Raw genomic sequence first — 19,440 nt, 5'->3', positions numbered from 1 at the left:
AAGAAAAGACAGAAAAAAAAATAAAAAAGAGAAAATGGAAGGTTGAAAATGATTGGGTTTCGGGGGAAAATATATTTTTGGCATTGAAATGAGCAAAAGCACCAGGGTTAGAGAAAAAACCTGAACTGAGCCCTGAAACTTTACCTTCCTTTAATTATCCAGGTGACATTTCAGACATTTAGTCTGATTTTTTTATTGTTTTGCATCTGCATATTGAAAACACCCTTTTAAAAACACTTTCAAAAAAAACCCCAGCTGCTCCCGAACATTTATTTAATGAAAAGTAAATTTTATAAAAATTCAATTGCAAAGTAGTTAAGGTATTTGAATTTTATATATATATATATATATATACATATTTTTTTTTTTTTTAAGGAAAGAAGAATCCCAAGAAAGAAAGTATTTGATGGCTAATAATCTCATTTCAATATAATAGGACCTTTCTTTTGCAAAGAGCAAGACAGGTTAAAAGATATAATTATGACTTTGCAAACTCTCCCAAGTGCTACGAGATCATCTGACAGTTCTGATCCCGGGCTCAGCTCTCAGAGGGGAAAAGTCTTTGTCTAGTTCGAGAGTTAAAGAGACAGGATCCCTATTCCACCCTCTGCCTACATTGCAATTTAACTGTCAAAAAAATCCAAGCTGCAAAATTGTCTTATTCCAACACAGCGCAAGGAAAGAGAGAGAGGTTTGAGACTGACCTGTCAAACGCACCCTCTTTAAAAATGTATAATATATTTTAAACATTTTTTTCCAGAGGTACTTAAAGGTTAAAGATGTGCCAAAGAAGGAGGATGGATTTTTTTTTTCCTTCTCCCCCTTTTCGCTGAAGCTTTTTAAAACAATTAAAACCAAAAAAAAAAAAAAAAAGGAGAGGGAGAAAAAAAAATTTGAAATTAGGGATCATCAGTGTAAAAAATCCCCTGAAGATCAAAAGGAACACATTAGAATCACATTAATTCTGATTTAGGAAAAAAAAAAAAGAAAGAAAGGAAAAAAAAAAAAGAGAATAAATCCCCTCTTTCAATGGGAAGAGAAACTTGGAGGACATTTAAATGGTGTTTCCATTGTCAAGATGTGCAGGAAGGTGGAGCAGAGTGTCAGGGAGAGATGGAGCCACGGGCAGAGCTGGAGCCTGGTGACACTCCAGGATATTCCTGGGCTTTTTAAAGCTTGGCTTTTTTTCGTGGTTCAAAACAGGGAAAGAAGGAGAGGAAAATATTTTTCCCAAGTAACCAAACAAAAGGAGCCATTTCCACGGGGGGGTGTTTCCAAGGAGCCACAAACAAACAATTCCCAGTCATTTTTTGACCAAATATAGATGGCAAAGAGCAGCTGGACATGGCCAGAGGCCTGTCCATGGTGCCACCACCCGGGCACGTGGCTGTGTCCCCTCCACAGGGACACAGGGGCTGGCAGCAGAGCCTGGGAGCTGCAGGAATGCCAGGCTGGCATCTGGGAGTGCAGGATTTGGGTGTTTGTGGAGTCACAAGATGGGTTGGGTTGGGTTGGGTTAAAAATCATTTTATCCCCCACCCCTGCCATGAGCAGGGACACTTCCACCATTCCAGGCTGCTCCAACCTGGCCTTGGGCACTTCCAGGGATCCAGGGGCAGCCACAGCTTCCATGGGTAACCTGTGCCAGGGCCTCACTGTAAAAAAATTCCCATTATTCATCCTGCTGCAGGTCAGGAGTGAGACCCCCAGAGATCAGGGGTGGATTCCCACAGGTCTGTGATTTCCCACCTGACAGAAACCAAGTGGGAGCAGGTCCAGGTCCATTATCCACCTCCACCCCACCCCAGCAAACTGGGAATTGGACCTGGGATCTCTCAGCCCAGCAGAGTTCTTGGAGCCTTCATCTGCTGCTTGTCCAAGGAGCCAGGTGGGTTTTCCTCCCTCCTAAACTGGGATCTGCTCCTTCCCAGCCATGCCTTGATGGATGGGTGACAGATTGGTGGCTTTGGGACAAAAGGCTTGTGAAATAACATCCCTCCCTGTCCCACCTGGCATGGGAGGTCATTCCCATCATGGTTCCTCTCCCAGGCCCCCAAACCCACCAGGAAAAATTGGGAATCTCCTCCAGGCTCTCAGCTGATCCTTCCAACCAAAGGCTGTGTGAAAGTCACAAACTAAAATTGATTTAGGACTTCTAGAGCCAAAGGACAAAACCTTGGGGAATTTCCCAAATTATTGATGATCAAATAGTCCCAATCCAGCAGCACCTGCAGAGTTGTATCACCTGCACAGCTGGGCTGATGTTTCAGGCTTTAAAGAGCTTGGAAACAGCTCCTGATTTCCTTGGATTTATCCAAACACCAAGGCCTTGGGCACACCCAGTAAATCCACCCTGAATGGTATCAGCACAATCCAAGATAACCTGGCACCAGGCTGATAAGGGGCAGGAAAATCAACCCACCCCTGTGCCAAATTCCTGCCTTTCCAGCCCTCCTCATCCTGTGTTTCCAGGTGGGCGGGGAAATCAAGGAGTTTTGCAGCAGCAAAAATGTCAGATATGGGAGCTTGGGAACAGGGGGAAGTTGTGTGCTTATCTCCAATATTTAATAGATATCAACCTCTGAGCTTGGGGTGACCAAACTGAAAAAAAACCCCCGAAAAACAGGGATGGGGAGCTCCTTAAAGCATCCTGGCAAATGGATTTGTCCCTGGTGCCACACTGGGAAGTGTCACAGCTCTGAGTGCCTGGGACCTGCAGGGTGACAGGGCTTTTGGGATTGCTCATTGAGAATGAGAGCCAAACTGGACTCCTGCCCCAGGAATGCTGCCAGATTCCTGCTCTGAAGGGAATGATGAACCTTTGGGATGCTGCTTCTCTGACTGTGCACAACCAGGGCTGAGTCTGGGATCACAGCTCCTCATGAAATGGCTCCAGTCCTGATTCCCTTCCATCAGAGGGGTCTGGCCAGAACCCAGCAGTGACACCAAGGTGTGCTCCTGATGGGTCATCCCAAGGCTCCCAGGAGCTCTTCCTTTCATGGATGTCTTCCCAAAAAAACAACAAAGCCTTTCCCATCCTTTCCATCTCAAATTCTCCTCAGTCTGCCCTCAGCTGAGGAGAATTTGGGATGGAAAGGATGGAGTGGTGATGGGGCTTTCCCTGGTGCCACCAGGAGCAGGATCTGGATCTCCTTGGAAAAATCCTTGTGCCAAAGCTAAAATCCTTGTGGAAAGCTCCTAAATTCCCTGTGGAAAGCAGCCCCCTTCCATCAGAGGGGTCTTCCCTGAGGAGCTGGCCCAAAACCCAGCAGTGAGACCAAGGTGTGCTCCTGATGGGTCATCCCAAGGCTCCCAGGAGCTCTTCCTGTCATGGATGTCTTCCCAAGAAGACAACAAAGCCTTTCCCATCCTTTCCATCCCAAATTCTCCTTGCTTTGCCTCAGCCTTTCCAGGTGGTGATGGGGCTTTCCCTGGTGCCACCAGGAGCAGGACCTTGGAAAAATCCTTGTGCCAAAGCTGAATTCCTTGTGGAAAGCTGCCAGGATTCTGCCCACAGATGAACCCAAACTCATCTGCTTTGTACAACTTCCTCTTAAGCCAGCCCATTTTCCAGCTCATCTTGCCTTTTTTGGGATGAGTTTGGAAGGATTTGTCTCTCTCTGCCAGGGACAGGCTGGCTGTGACAGCACCAGGTGTTGGGAGGGAATTCCAGCAGTGAAAATCATGGATGTAGCTCCAAGGAGACAGGGACAGTGTGAGTGTCACCTGGTGAGAGGACAGCATGTGACAAAGGGGACACAGGGATTCCAGGAACACCCATCCAAAGGGGAAAGGGAATCAGCTGAGAAACCCCAAGAAATCTCAGATAAACCCCTTCCACGTGTGGATTTATCCTGTTAAAATCACAGAATGGCTGATCCAAACCATGGGGAGCACCAGCAGCTTTTCCAGGGTTTTCTGCAGGGGGTGTGAGGCTGGTGGTGCCAGTGCCACCCTGTCCTGGGTGTCCCCAAGCCTGAGTGGAGCTGCCCCAGGCTGGGCAGGGCTCTGGCACCGTCCCTGTCCCCAGCTGGGCCCCCCTCAGTGCTCAGCCCTGGTTTGGTTTGATTGATTTTGTAATTGCTCCTTTAATTGAACAGTTACAGCAACACTACCAGGGAAAGGTTCCAGGGCTGGGAGGGGAGGTGGGAGGCTGTGGGGGTGGAAGGGGAATTGGAGCTGGGGAAAGAGCAAAATGGGTTTTTCCCTGTTTCTCCAGATGAAAACACAGGGAAGAGGCAGGGGATGAGGAGGAGGAGGAGGAGGAGGAGGAGAGCCGAAAACAATAAATGACAGGAGGAGAAGAAGAAAAATGAGAAGTGGGTTGAAAAGTGTGGCAGGGCCAGAGGGTCCCAGGGACTGCTCAGCCTCCAACTGACATTGGCTTCCTGAGGGCTGGGAGTGCTGGGTGAGGAAAATGGGCCAGAAAGAAGGAAAAGAGAAGGAAAAGGGGGGAAACTGGGAGAGCTGGGAGGGGGAACCAGCAGGACAAGGTGGGAAAAGATCTCAGCAAAACGTGCAGGAGCAACGTGGGGAGGAAGGGAAAAGGAAGGGAAAAGCATCCCTGTGTCAGAGGAGCTGCAGACAGAGGAGTGGGGAGGGAGAAAAGGTGAGATCAGGAAGGGCTGTGCTGCAGAGGGATTTCTGACAGGGAAAAGGACAATGGGACAATGGGAAGGGGTTGTTCCCTGTGAGGGTGGGCAGGCCCTGGCACAGAATTCCCAGAGAACTGCAGCTGCCCCATCCCTGGCAATGTCCAAGGCCAGGCTGGGCAGGGTTTGGAGCACCCTGGGATGGTGGAAGCGTCTCTGCCATGGCAGGGGGGTGGCACTGGGTGATCTTTAAGGTCCCCCCAACCCAAACCATTCCACGATTCCACGATTCCATGGTGTAAAGCCACGCCGTGCCCGGCTGTAGGGCAGGCACAGTGAGCCAGGAGCTCACCAGGAGCGTGTCAGGAAAAGGACAGGAGAATCCAGACGGGGTCAGGGGGGAAGGTGCACGCAGAGGCCACGGAGCAGCTCCACAGAGAAGCAGCTCAGGTTTCAGGAGAGCCTGGAGCCGGGGCTGCAGGGGGACAGGAGGTGGGCTCTGCATTCCCTGGCAGGCAGCACAAGGCAGGTTTAAAGAATATCCTTCCATTTAGGAATTTGTTTATTATTCTGAACTAAGCAGCTCAGACAGGCAGCACGGCATCCACGCTGGCTGCCCAGGAAGGCAGGGAAGGGAGGGACAGGAAGGCACATTTCCACACTGGGGGCAAAGGGATTTGGGCCCTGCTGGGCGAGGGAAGGGGGCAAAAAGCTTTGCCAACTCTGCAGGAGAAGTGTGGAAAGGACTCAGTCAGGGGAGCCAAGGTGGGGCCCAGCTGAGTGCCCAAAGGGATCAGAGCTGAGCTTTTGGGGTGGCTGCTCCTCTGACACTTCAGACTTGAGGTTTTCATCTGAAACTTGAGGTTTTGTGATCTTGACTTGAGATTTTAATCTGAAATTCCTCAGACCCTGGAGCAGAGACTGACAAGTGTTTTCTAGGGAGGAGGGAGAAGTGATCTCTCTCTCCTGCTAAAATCCACTCATTTTGTGAGGAGTGGTCATAGGAATCCCCTCACCTGGCAGGTGTGTCCATACTGGGGGGTCAGGGCACATCTCCCAGCTCTGCATTTTGAATTTCTGGACCGTCTGGAATGCCTTCAGCTGCTGCAGGCATGGCCAAGAACACAGCAACCCAGGCCAGGTTGGACATTTCCCTTTGTGAGGGTGGTGAGGCACAGGATGCCCAGAGCAGCCGTGGCTGCCCCATCCCTGGAAGTGTCCAAGGCCAGGCTGGAGCAGCCTGGGATGGTGGAGGTGTCCCATGGCAGGGTGTGGAAGTGGAAGTGGAAAAGCTGTGTTTTTCAGCCCAAATCTGCCAATATCCCTGACCCTGGTGTGCAGGGTGCTGCAGATTTGGGTGCTGGGCACCCACCCTGGTGTGAGCACCAGCGGGACAGCGAGGGGAGGACAGACTGCCCTCCCCCAGTGCCCTGTGTGCTGGAGATGAGGGTGAGGAAGGTCCTTCAGGATAAACCAAGGAGGGAATGGAGTGGGAGCCTGGGGATGCCAGGGAGCTCTCAGCAGTGGGAGTGGTGAGGGAGGAGAGGCCGGGAATGCCACACGTGGGGGAGCAGAAAATCCCAGGAATGGAAGCAGGGAAACGGCGGCAGCCAGAACAGGAGGCAGGAAAGGTCCCTCATCCTGGCCATAAGCAGGGCTGGGTGTTAACTCCCGGGATTATCCTGCCCCGGAGGCAGGAGAGCTCCACACCTCTGACAGGAAACCCCAAACTGAAACTCGGTGCAGAATGTCTCAGTGCAGGGAGAAATCCATTTCCCATCCCTGGAACATCCTGGGATTATCCTGCCCCACGGATAGGAGAGCTCCACACCTCTGACAGGAAACCCCAAACTGAAACTCGGTGCAGAATGTCTCAGTGCAGGGAGAAATCCATTCCCCATCCCTGGAACATCCCGGGGTTATCCTGCCCCACGGATAGGAGAGCTCCACACCTCTGACAGGAAACCCCAAGCTGGAACTCGGTGCAGAATGTCTCAATGCTGGGAGAAATCCATTTCCCATCCCTGGAACATCCCGGGATTATCCTGCCCCACGGATAGGAGAGCTCCACACCTCTGACAGGAACCCCTGAGCTGGAAACTCGGTGCAGAATGTCTCAGTGCAGGGAGAAATTCCTTCCCCATCCCTGGAACATTCCTGGGAGCAGAGCAGCAGGGAGTGGGTCCCACCTGGCCCCCATAGCAGGGAGCAGAGAAATCCATTCTCCATCCCTGGAACATTCCTGGGAGCAGAGCAGAGGCAGGAGCTCCCACCTGGTCCCCCCAGCTGCCTGTCATCCCCTGCCAGCCCCCAGCCCACCTTTCACCACCTCCCCTGCCACCTCTCCCCTCTCTGCCTCCCTTTTGCTCCCATTCTCCACTTTCATCCTTTTTTCTCCCCTAGCCGTGTCTCTCTTGTCTCCAGGCCTCCCAAACTCATCTCACCTGTGCCCCATCAGCAGAGCTCAGCACTTTCTCCTGTGGCTCCAAAAGCCTTTCAGTGGTCAGTCCTCCCCCAGCACTCTCTGGACAGAGCCTCCCTCTCTCCCTGCTCCCTTCCCCCTCCTCTTTCTCTCCCTCCCATAATATTTTCCATATGAAGAAGCCTTCCTGAAGCCTCACAGTGCCCTCTTGGCGAGTCTGAGGCGGGTTAGAGGAGACCCTGGGAGCCTTTAATCCTCTCTCTCTCTCTCTCTCTCTTTCATCCTCAGCCACAGCTGGACGCCCCATTGATGTGGAACAGACCAAACACCAGGCCCCTCACTAAGCTGCTGCTGTGGGGCCTCTCCTCCTCCTCAGGAGCCCTGAGCAGTGTCCAGCTCCTGAGCAGGGTCCAGCAGCCCCTCCACACCCAGCCTGGGGGTCCCAGCTTCCCCCTCTCCCTGCCTCTGCTCCTTCCTGAGCCATCTTGCAGCACTTTCTTCTGAGAGTCTCCCTCATCCCATGCTCCCCCTTTCCCAGGCTTGTTTGGGGTCGATTCCCCCCGGCCCCTGCGGAGCTGGGTGAGGGTGAGGGGCTGCTCTGTGTTGCTGCAGCTCGTGGTTATGTCCCAGGGAGGGCCTGGTGGGCTCCACCAGCTCAGCACTCCGGTCTTGAGTCTGCAATCGGCTCAGAGTTTGGGGGAGAAGTTTTTTAAAGCCCACTGCAGGTGAGGCAAGAATATCTTTGAATTGAGGAATGGTTTGGGTTGGAAGGGATATGAAAGATGCCCCCTCTGCCATGGCAGGGGCACCTTCCACCATCCCAGGCTGCTCCAAGCCCTGTCCAGCCTGGCCTTGGGCACTGCCAGGGATGGGGCAGCCACAGCTGCTCTGATGTCCCACAGGGATTTCTGTCCAGCCCCTCTCCAAACCTTGCAGCGTGGATAAGACGGGCTCAGGAGGGGACAAACTGCCGTGTTTGGGGACCTGCCTGCAGCGAGCAGGTGACAGGGACAAGTGGGTCAGGGGCTGGGGGCTGTGGCAGGGGTCACAGGGTGGCACTGGGGGTTTGGTGCAGTCCCAGAGTGGCACTGGGGCCTCTGTCAGGGGTTGCAGGGTGGCACCAGGGGCTATGTCAGGGGTCCCAGGTGGCACTGGGGGCTGTGTCGGGGGTCCCGGGGTGGCACCGGGGTCTCGATGCAGTCCCAGGGTGGCACTGGGGGCTGTGTCGGGGGTCCCAGGGTGGCACTGGGGTCTCGGTGCCATCCCAGGGTGGCACTGGGGGCTGTGTCGGGGGTCCCAGGGTGGCACTGGGGTCTCGATGCAGTCCCAGGGTGGCACTGGGGTCTCGATGCAGTCCCAGGGTGGCACTGGTGGCTGTGTCGGGGGTCCCAGGGTGGCACTGGGGGCTGTGTCGGGGGTCCCAGGGTGGCACTGGGGTCTCGGTGCCATCCCAGGGTGGCACTGGGGGCTGTGTCGGAGGTCCCGGGGTGGCCCCGGGGTCTCGGCGCTGTCCCAGGGTGGCACTGGGGGCTGTGTCGGGGGTCCCAGGGTGGCCCCGGGGTCTCGGCGCTGTCCCCGGCCCGGGGCACTCGCGGGTGGCACCGGGGCTCATTCCTGAGCCTCCCCCGCCCCCTGGCGGCCCCGCTCCGCCACTGCAGCCCCCTCTGCTCCGAAAACCCAAAAAAACCCCAAAAACCCCAAATCCCCGATATTTTCAGAAAAGTCTAACCCAGAGAAGCTGCTGTGGGTGTGACAGCAGCCAGAGTCAATCAGCTGCAGCTCCGGGGTTTGCTGGAAGGCAGCAGAGAGGGGATGGCTCCATCCTCAAGCTCCAAAGGAGCTTTGGGGAATCCAAGAAGGCAGGGAAGAGGTGGATTGATAACAGAGTTCAGAGAAAGGGGGAGAAAATGATCTGAGTTGTCGGGAGCACAGCTGAGGAGGGAAAATCAAAATGTTTAGGATGCAACTGTCTGGAGTCAGTCTGGAGTGGAAGGACTGAGGGGAGAATGGGAATGGGGATGATCTGATCTCTGGGGTCACAGTGGGTACAAAGGCATTAAAGTGGAGCAAGGCATCAGAGAGCAGGGACAGACAGAGCTGGGAGGTGCGTTCAGATGGGGCTGGTGCCTCACTGGAACAGGAAAATGCTGCAACCTCAACTGCTTAAAAAGATCTTTAGAAATGCCATGGGCAGGCCTGATCCTGCTGTGTCACTGGGCTGGCTGAAGTGACCTCCTGAGACAACATTCATCTTCTTCCCTGGGATTCTATAATTAAAACCACATTGATCCTCTGCCAGAGATGCAGCAAAAGGCCCAACTTCATTACATTCCTGCTGCTCCAAGATGCCAGGCCCTGGATGGGCATCTCCTCACGACCTCTCCTGCCCCACAGAGCCTCTTCCCTGGGGCAGGGCCTCCCATGGATGCAGCAAACACCGTGGGAAGGGCTGAGGAGCAGCTCTTGGCTCAGTTTGGAGGCAACCAGTTGCAGGAACTGAACTAATTGCAGCCTCCTGGGATTTGTTCAGCAGAGCCCGAGCGTGTTCCCCCTTCTCGTTACCGAGCATCAAGTGCCTGATGAGAGAGGGATTTGGGGACAAGACAATGCAGAGATATCTAGCACAAAATGATTAGCCAGAATGTATTGTTAATAAGCTGCTTATTCATATAATTGGAAATTCTTTGCAGCTGGGGTGTCAGTGGAGGCTGAGTGTGCTGCTCTGCTGGAGCGGGGCAGGTACCGGCCCAGGGGACGCCGTGCTGGCACAGCAGCTCCTGCTCCTCCTTCAAGGGCAGGGAAGGACACAGGGAGGTGAAGGGGAGGCAGAAAGGCTCAGCCAGGCCCTGCTGATGAGGGACACAATTCCCAGTGTGGGAGCACAGGGTGTCTGGGAGCAGGGAAAAGCACAGGCCTTGTCTAGCATCCTTCTCCAGCATCCTTACAGCACCCAGAAAGAGAAGGGCCTGGTGTTGGGGAAGGTGAAAGAGGAAAGCTTTATAAATATGATTGTCTGGCAAAAAATTTTGAGAATATAGAAACTCTAAGTGAGATTGAAATGAAAGCAAGCTTTGAGATCCCTCAGTTACTGAACAACTGGAAAACAATGGTGTGGCCACTGAAGGTGATCCCCTTTTGATGGAACAACACCCTCTGCTTGCAGACAGGCCCAAGGGGCAGAGCAGACCCTGCCAGCTTGGCAGAAGGGGCCCAAAGAGGAGTTTTTAGGGTTTAAAATGTAACACAGTGTGGTAATGTAATGATTCTTATAGGCTGTATGGAAATGCTATAGGATTTGTATCTTGTACTGGATTGGTTAGTGAGAATTAGAATATTCAACACAGAAGAAGATTTATTGTATTGGAACAGGAACCTCACTCTCTTACCCTTTTACCCTCTCATCCTCTCTCCCCCTCTCTTCTCTCAGGCCTGCTCCAGCTGTGCCTGGCAGCTCCCAGCAGGGCCCTGCACCCAGGCCCTTTGCAATCAACCCCAAATCCTAAGCCCTGGCTTTGGAGATCTCTCACCTCCATCCATCCCAACCATCCCACCCCCATCGCTCCTATATCCAGGGAAGTGTGGCCTCGAGGCAGATAAGCCCTGACACTGCTCCTGCTTCCCAAAACAGCTGTTTGGGACAGAAGCAGCTGTGGGAGACCATGAGGGAGCCCCCCAGAGCTGGGGCAGCTGCCACCAGAGGGGACTGTGGTTGTGGGGTGCACACACAGCAGCTCCAGGGCTCACCTGCAGGATTGCACAGGAGCTTTGTGTGGGTTTGCAGAGTTCCTCAGAGAGGCTGGGGGAAAGGAGGGAAAGAAGCCATTCCCCATTCCCCCCGTTAGCCCTGGCTGACTGCAAAGCACCTGGGTGCAGAATCAGCCGCAGGAAATTCATGTGACATTCAAACTCCACATTTGGAATTTCAAATTTCAAACTCTGGGACATTTCTCTCCCTCCAGCCAGGGAGGAAGAGGAGCCAGGTGGGTCAACCTCACCACAGGCTTGGGGGTACAGGAGGGTGACAAAACCAATGCCACCGGCCAGGTGAGAGCAGCAGCAGCCTTTGGCACCAGGAGAGGTGGTGCCCCCCGGTGCCCCTGTGCCCAGCACTGACTGGGCAGTGCCATTTTGGTGTTTCACGGAGGAGAGGTTGTGCTCTGGGCTCAGGCACTTCCCCAAAAGCACGCCGAGATTGCTGTCATATTAATTTTGTAACAAAAACATGGGGAGGTGTTTCCGCTTGAGGCAAGAGCGAGAACTCAGCACTTCCCCCCAGCTGTGTCACTGCCAGGCAGGAGAGGCCAGGGGCACCCAGGCTGGCACAGCACACGCTGGGCAGCCCCCAGTGATGCCCCTTCCCCGGGCCTGAGCGTGGCCATGGAGCTGAGAGCCCTGTTCCTGCTGCCACTCTGCTTCCCAGGTAGGAGAAGGGCTCGGGGCGTCCCTGGGGACAGGGAGAACCCTCCCCACCTCCTTCCTGCTGCCCTGGGAGCTCCTCACACGTCAGCACCAGGCTCTGGGCTGGGCAGTGGGTGGCAGGGAAGGGCAGCCCCAGCTCCCTGGCTGTAGGAGCATCAGGGGGGTAGCACGGTCAGGATGGATGGAGATGAGAGATCTCTGAGGCCAGGGCTTGGAACTTGGGGTTTATTGCAAAGGGCCAAGTGCAGGGGCCTTTTGGAGCTTGGGGTTTATTGCAAAGGGCCAAGTGCAGGGGCCTTTTGGAGCTTGGGGTTTATTGCAAAGGGCCAAGTGCAGGGCCCTGTTGGAGCTTGGGGTTTATTGCAAAGGGCCTGGGTGCAGGGCCCTGTTGGAGCTTGGGGTTTATTGCAAAGGGCCAAGTGCAGGGCCCTGCTGGGAGCTGCCAGGCACAGCTCGGAGCAGGCCCCAAAGAGGGAGAGGTAAAGAGAGAGAAGGCAAGAGCGTGGTAAAGAGAGAATGGGAGAGTAAAAGAGAGGATCAGAGGGTGAGGTTCCCGTTCCAATACAATAAATCTTCTTCTGGGCGTAGAATTTGGGGTTTATTGCAAAGGGCCTGGGTGCAGGGCCCTGTTGGGAGCTGCCAAGCACAGCTCAGAGCAGGACTGAGAGAAGAGAGGGATAGAGAGGATGAGAGGGTAAGAGAGTAAAAAGGCAAGAGAGCCAAAGCATAAGAGAGTAAAAAGAGTAAGAGAGTAAGAGAGGCAAGAGCTAAAAAGGCAAAGTTCCTGTTCCAATACAATAAATCTTCTTCTGTGTTGAATATTCTAATTCTCACTGACCAATCTAGTACAAGATACAAATCCTACAGCATTTACATACAGCCTATAAGAATCATTACATTATCACACTGTGCTACATTTTAAACCCTAAAAACTCCTCTTTGGGCCCCTTCTGCCAAGCTGTAGGGTCTGCTCTGCCCCTTGGGCCTGTCTGCAAGCAGAGGGTGTTGTTCCATCAAAAGGGAGCCTTCAGTGGCCACACCATTGTTTTCCCGTTGTTCAGTAACTGAGGGATCTCAGACCTTGCTTTCACTTCAATCTCCCTTATAGTTTCCATATTCTCAAAATCTTTTGCCAGACAATCATATTTATAAGGCTTTCCTGTTTCATCTTCCCCAACACCTGGCTCCTCCAGGTTTCCAGGATGGTCCATGCTGGGAGCACAGAGCCTCTCCCAGCCAAGCCTTTCCCACCACTCTGTCCCTGCTCAGCTGCTCTAGGGCAGCCCTGGGTCAGGGCAGTGATGGTGCTCACAGGGGTCTGAGGATGAGGGAGGAGATGAGGATCTGACTCCACGTTTCAGAAGGCTGATTTATTATTTTTTGATAGATATTCTATTAAAACTATACGAAAAGAATAGAAGAAAGGATTTCATCAGAAGGCTGGCAAGCAAAGGAAAAGAAATGGAATGATAATAAAATCTTGTGACTGACCAGAGAGTCCGAGCCAGCTGGGCTGTGATTGGCCATTAATTAGAAACAACCACATGAGCCCAATCCCAGATGCACCTGTTGCATTCCACAGCAGCAGATAACCATGGTTTACACTTTGTTCCTGAGGCCTCTCAGCTGCTCAGGAGGAAAAATCCTAAGGAAAGGATTTTTCATAAAAGATGCCTGTGACACAGGGCCGTGTCCAGGGCAGTGCCAGTCCCTCAGCAGAGGGCACAGAGAGCACCCAGAGCCAGCACAGCCTCACAGCCCTGGCAAGGCTGGGCATGTGGCAGGGGAGAGCTGCTTCCCTGCCCTGCCTGCTTCCCTCTGCTCCTCCCCACCATCCCACACAGAGCCCCTGGCCCTGGGGTGCTGTGGGCAGGGGATGGTCCCCATTGGCCTGCAGGGACGAGGGGACAGCTGCAGCCACTGTGCCACACGTGGCCAGCACCTCAAGCATGAGATTTAATCCCCAGCTCAAATCTCAACGCTGCCCTTCCCATTTCCAAGCAGGTGAATTCAGCATGGGGAAGGGATTTGGGGTTCTGGAGTCCTTCCAGCCACCAGGGTCCATGGGGGAAGGTTGGAGGCAGAGCTTCCCTGTGTGCCCTGAGGGTTATGGGCAGCTCTGCACCTTCACAGAAAGGGTGATGGGGAAGGGAAAGGGCTGCCCAGGGAGCTGGTGGAGTCACCACCCCTGCAGGTGCTCAAGAGCAGACTGGATGTGGCACTGAGTGCCATGGTCTGGGTGGCAGGGTGGTGTTAGGACATGGGTTGGGCTCGGTGATCTCAAAGGTCTTTTCCAGCCCTGTTGATTCTGCGATTCTGTCGTGCTGCAATTCTGTGGTTCTGTGATCAGCTCCCCTCTCCCTCACCACATCTGATCCTTCCAGGTCTCCAAGGCCAAGCCCCAGAAGCCCAGAGACGACGGGAAGGGGACACTCTGCACATCCAGTGTCCTTATGCAAAGTGGACTGCTGGCCAGCAGATAAAATACTGGTGCCTCTCCCTGGGAAACAGAGGAAATCAAGATGTCCTGTATGTACGCTCATATGAAGAAACCAAACAAGCCCAGGATGGGAGAATTAAAATGAAGGATAACAAAGCTAATAAGACTGTTTCTGTCACCATGACTGGCCTCAAGGCAGAGGACTCAGGCATATATTTCTGTACTGCTCACTACAGCTGCAGCTACAACTATGAAAAGCTAAAGACAATCTCACTGATTGTTTTCAGGGGTGAGTACCTGCACCCCACCCAAAGCCAAGCCTTGTCAGGAAGCAACATCACTCCTTCCCCTGCTCTGCCCCCCTCTCCTCCACAGCTGAGCAGCTTCCCCTGATCCCCCCAGCCTCACTCCCTGCTTTCCCTCCCGCACAGGGAGAGAAGGAGCCCCACAGCCCTGCCTGGTCCTGCTGGCTCCCACCTCCTGAGGGAGTTGCCCCAGGGCATGATGTGTCCCCGGTGCCCCTGTGCCCAGCACTGACTGGGCAGTGCCATTTTGGTGTTTCACAGAGCTGCTCCAGTGGGAGCTGGACACCCTGACAGTGCAGTGCCCGGAGGGCAGCGATGCCTGGTGCCGAGGACAGACTGACTGCGAAGTCGTGGTGAGCGGACAAACATTTTCAAATCAGAGAAAAATGAAATCCCTGCAAGACAGAGCATCCATGGAGCGTAATGCTCGAGGGGCTCTTGTCACCATGAGGAACCTGCAGATCTGGGACTCTGGTGTGTACTGGTGTGCACTGGACTCCAGGCGCACTCGGAAAATGGAGGTCGTGCTCTCTGTGTTCAGGAGTGAGTACCTGCCATGTTCTCTATGAGTACCTGCCATGCTCTCTATGAGTACCTGCCATGTTCTCTGTGTTCAGGAGTGAGTACCTGCCATGTTCTCTATGAGTACCTGCCATGCTCTCTATGAGTACCTGCCATGTTCTCTATGTCCCTGTGAGTACCTGCCATGTTCTCTATGAGTTCCTGCCATGTTCTCTATGAGTACTTGCCATGTTCTGTGTCCCTGTGAGTTCCTGCCATGTTCTCTGTGTCTCTGTGAGTACCTGCCATGTTCTCTGTGTCCAAGAGTGAGTACCTGCCATGTTCTCTGTTTTCCAGGGACCCAGAGGTATTGCAGTGCTGGGGAGGGGGTGCTGCTGTGGGATCCCCCTTTGGGGGCTCAGCACACATCCTGGGTGTTTTGCAGGGACCCAGAGGCTCACAGCCAAGGAGTCAGGCAACATCACTGTCAAGTGTCACTACAAGATCGCAGACTACAGCACTGTCACCAAAGCCTGGTGCAAAAGGGAAGAGGGCAAAACGTGCAACGTGCTGGTCACCACCAGTCCAGAGTCCCCAGCAGCCAACAGCACAGCTCAGGACGGTGTCAGGATCCAGGATGACACCCAGCAGGGCATTGTGACCATCACCATGGAGCAGCTGCAGGTGCAGGACTCGGGTGTGTACTGGTGTGCACTCCAGGATGGCTCGGGGCTGCTCCGCATGGAGGAGATCACACTCAACGTTTCCAAGGGTGAGTATTGGTATTTTTACCAATCTAGCTGGACAGGACGTGCCTGAGCTTGTCTGGCCTTGCTGCTGAACCAAACAGTGGCCACTGTGGTGTTTCACCCCACAGACACTTTTGCCTGGCTGGGTGCTGCAGCTGGGCACGTGGGGACAAGTCCAGGCCTGCAGGAGCTCTGGTGCTGCTGGGATGGAGCTTCCCCCCATAACAGGGTCTGATCCTCAGGTTTCCCCCTGGTGGAGAAGCTTTAAGGGGATGGTGAAGGAAAGGAGTCGGCTCTGATTGAGGGTTTGGATCAGTTCTTTAGAGTGACTTTATAGCCCCTTTAGAGTGATTCATCCTTTGGCTTTCAAAGACCTTCCCTTGGGTTGTCAAGGGAACAACTTTAGACCGGGATTTTACAGATCTGTGACTTGTGGGTTCTCTTTCAGACAATGTTTTAATGGTAAGGGAAGGCAGTGAGGGCCCTGGTCATGGCAGGGCAGCACCAGGCAGCACCATGGCTCCTGCAGCACCAAGAACAAGCAGTGCAGATGATGAGAGGGGACATTGGGATGCTCTGGACAAGCTCAGGGGATCAGGGCCGTGGGAATGCAGGGGCAGAGCAGCCCCACAGTGACCATTCCTCTCCTCATGTCTGTCCTTGCAGCGTTGCGTCAAGGAGGTTTTCCAGACTCTGAAAACCAAGAAACTCTTTTGGGTGACAGGTAAGGCCTAAATGAATCTCTGAGCCTGAGCACTCACAGGTTACTCATGTTGTACACCTGGGGCAGGCAGGCTCTGGGCACTCTGCCTCCTACCTTAGAGGAATTGGATATGACAGGATCCTCACCAAAGGTGGCCTCTCCTCCTCCAGCTGCCCTAACCCTAATTCCAAAGAGGCAGATTGGTAAAATCGTGCCAGAGCCTTCTGCAGATGCCTCTCTGCTTCTTTCTCTTCTCTCTTCTGCACTTCACATGAACAGAATCCCCAAATTCTGCCCCTCAGCCTCGACTTTGCTCCCTCCTGTCTGAGTACTTAGCAATGGGATTGTTAAACAATTTAACAATTTCAGTCCCTGGCTGCTCTTATTCCATTCACCAGTTAAATGTGAAGGATTTTTCTCCCTTTGTACATCTGCTGTCATCAGTGCTACAGCAGCACCTAAGAGCAGAACCATCCCTGCTCCAGAGAGCCTGGAATTGTGCTTGGAGCTCTGAACAGGGGCTTGTTTCTAAAGCCTGGAGAATGGTTTAGGAAAAGCTCAGGAGGTACAGCCAAGTAGAAAAATCAAGAATCAGGAACCAGGGAAAGTCCCCAGTGCCTCTTTTCCGCTTCTGAATCAGCAGGGACTTGCCCAGGCTCACAGAGGGAGGACCCTGCAGGATCTCTCTTGCAGGAGAACCAGACCCTCCTTCCAACTGAGCACATAAAACCTGTCCCTGTCCCTCTTTTGTTCCCTGTTTGGTGATGGGCTGTTGAACCATCCCACCCTGGTGACTGCCTTCCTCTCCTCCAGCTGCAGTGGGAACACCTTCCTCATCCTGTCTGTGGTGCTGCTCTTCCTGCTGCTCCTGGCCCTGCTCACCTCCACAGCCCTGGCTGTCAGGTACTACAGGCTGCTCCTGAGAACAGGTACGTGGGGCTGGGAGTGTCCCAGGTGAGCTCAGAGCCCTGGCAAGGTCAGTGTCTGGGTTTGGAAAGCCAGGCAGGAGCCTCCCCTGAAATGGAGAATGTGAACCCTCCCCACCCCTCCCAGTTGCTATAAATTTTAAATTAAGGGGCTCTCAGGCAGAAATATGGGAGCAGGAAATAACAGTTCTTTAATAGGGAAAGGAAAAAAAATAAAAGGATAAAATAAATAGTGCAGTAAACTGGAACAACACTGCCAGAGTCAGAACCCAGCTTGACACCCTGTGGGTCAGGCTGTTGGCAGCAGAACCATTGGAATTGTGGCTCAGCCCTCCTGCAGTGCCAGGGCTGGTTCTGCTGGAGCAGGGATCCTGGAGAAAGGTGCAGTCTCTGCCTCTGCAGATCCAGGGCAAGAGGCAGCTGCTGTTCCTCTGGGCAATCCAGTGCAGAAGCTGTGCTGCTGTTCCAGAATCTCCAGATTCTATCCAGGTAGGAATGCTTGGCTGGTGTTCCAGAATCTCCAGATTATATCCAGGTAGGAATGCTTGGCTCCTCCCTCTGGGCTCCCATCTCCCAATGGGATGCTGTAGCTCTTATCAGCCATGCAGGGACATTCAATGGCTGTTATCAGCACAGGTCCCCTCCCCAGGGAGGAGTGATTGTGGTCACTCAAAGAGAGAGATAAAGCAAACTGCCCACTGGACAAAGGTTACCTGCCCTACAGATGGCAACTGAAAACATCTTGCATTGCAATCTTCAACAGTCAGGTTGAAGGTCTCAAGGCAGGCTCCTCCCTGCCTCCCCTCTGGATGAATCAAACCCGGGTTCCTCCAGAGGTGCAAACACCTTAGAGGAGCAGTAAAGAGAGCAAAAAGTGTTCCCTAGGCCCAGGGCAGAGGCACATCCCATCACTGGGCCCTCCCAAACCTCCTCAGGCAGAGCTTTTCATGGATTTCTCCACATCTAAACCCTCTGATTTTGCCTCATTCTCTAAAGGTATCAGAGAAGCAGAGGACACCAGTGACAGAGCAGAGGGCACAGCACAGGTAAGGAAAATGAAACATTTCCCACGTGGTGCCAAACCCCTGACCAGCAACCTGGGAGGAACTGTCAGACCTGGTGAGGAGCTTGGAGCTCAGTTTGGTTATAAACAGGAGGGAAATGGTATTTAATGGCAGCAGAGAGAGGAATATTCATAGCTGGAGAGAAATCAATGCAAGGAAACTCCAGCAGGAGCAAACCCAGTGGAGCAAATTCTGGTAACCCCTGAGAAGAGACTCAAGGAGTAGCAAGCAGGATCAGAGCACGAGGCTCCACCTGTATCCAGGAGAGGTGGGGAACAAAAGAGTTCTCTGTCCCTCCACCTCTGTCACAAGCAGAGGTAAAATCGGACACAGCTTCTTTCCTTGGGAAGGAAAAACAGAGGTAAAATTTGGCACAGCTTTTCCTTTCCTTGGAAAGGAAAAATCAGAGGTAAAATTTGACACAGCTTCTCCTTTGCTTGGGAAGGAAAAATCAAAGAAAACCAGAGGTAAAATTTGGCACAGCCTCTCCTTTCCTTGGGAAGGAAAATCAGAGAAAACCAGAGGTAAAATTTGGCACAGCCTCTCCTTTCCTTGGGAAGGAAAACCAGAGAAAACCAGAGATAAAATTTGGCACAGCCTCTCCTTTCCTTGGGAAGGAAAACCAGAGGTAAAATTTGGCACAGCTTCTCCTTCACTTGGGAAGGAAAACCAGAGAAAACCAGAGGTAAAATTTGGCACAGCCTCTCCTTTCCTCGGGAAGGAAAACCAGAGGTAAAATTGGCCACAGCTTCTCCCTTTCCTTGTGGGAAAATCTCCTTCTCCTGGCAGCAGCTGTGCCCTGGCACTGACTCATGCCAACAAGAGTTTTCCCTTTCTTTTCCCAGCCTGGCAGCACTGGGAGGAGGGAGAGTTCTCAGGATGGCAGCAAAGGGCCAGCATACATCAACCTGGATGTGCAATCCCATGCCAGCCCTGAGGATCCCCTTTACTGCAACGTGGAGCCAAGCCAGGCTCCCAGGAACCCCCAGCACGTGGAATACGCCATCATTGCCTTCAACCAGTCCCCAAGGACCGGCAGGGAATGAAGCACAGAGTCCCCAGCAAGCCAGGAATGGGAGGAAGGAACTGGAATACACAGTGGGAATGAGGACAGGAGGTGTGTGGAGGGACAAGCTGAGTTTTGCTCTGTGTGTGTGTGGTGTTTCCTGAGCATTTTCAGCCCTCCCTCCTGCTTGAGGAAGCAGAGGTTTTGCCACACTTGTGGCAGATGGCCTCAGGTCAGGCAGAGCTGTGGGGGAATTGCCAGGATGATCTCTTGTACATCTGCTTTTCCAATTCCATTAAAGTGCAGAAGCTTG

At 53.3% G+C, this 19,440-nt stretch overlaps 1 protein-coding gene across 1 annotated transcript; it reads left to right on the top strand.

Moving 5' to 3' along the window:
• The first annotated feature begins 11,314 nt into the window (after positions 1–11,314).
• On the top strand, positions 11,315–19,440 carry LOC129130274 (polymeric immunoglobulin receptor-like). The gene is made up of 8 exons (XM_054648624.2): positions 11,315–11,434; positions 13,818–14,162; positions 14,440–14,721; positions 15,125–15,451; positions 16,095–16,152; positions 16,945–17,060; positions 18,054–18,103; positions 18,967–19,440. The coding sequence occupies exons 1-8, from the start codon at positions 11,392–11,394 to the stop codon at positions 19,165–19,167; spliced, it is 1,422 nt and encodes a 473-aa protein (XP_054504599.2). The 5' UTR covers positions 11,315–11,391; the 3' UTR covers positions 19,168–19,440.

Source organism: Agelaius phoeniceus, chromosome 25, assembly GCF_051311805.1.
Source record: "Agelaius phoeniceus isolate bAgePho1 chromosome 25, bAgePho1.hap1, whole genome shotgun sequence".
Classification (NCBI taxonomy): Eukaryota; Metazoa; Chordata; class Aves; order Passeriformes; family Icteridae; genus Agelaius; species Agelaius phoeniceus.
The sequence above is the reverse complement of the archived record's forward strand: the minus strand, read 5'-3'. Positions and strand labels throughout refer to the sequence as shown.

Coding starts and splice junctions, on each gene's coding strand:
- LOC129130274 (XM_054648624.2), top strand. CDS start 11,392: ATGGAGCTGAGAGCCCTGTTCCTGCTGCCACTCTGCTTCCCAG. Junction 16,153..16,944: donor GAAACTCTTTTGGGTGACAG/GTAAGGCCTAAA, acceptor CCTCTCCTCCAG/CTGCAGTGGGAACACCTTCC. Junction 17,061..18,053: donor CAGGCTGCTCCTGAGAACAG/GTACGTGGGGCT, acceptor CATTCTCTAAAG/GTATCAGAGAAGCAGAGGAC.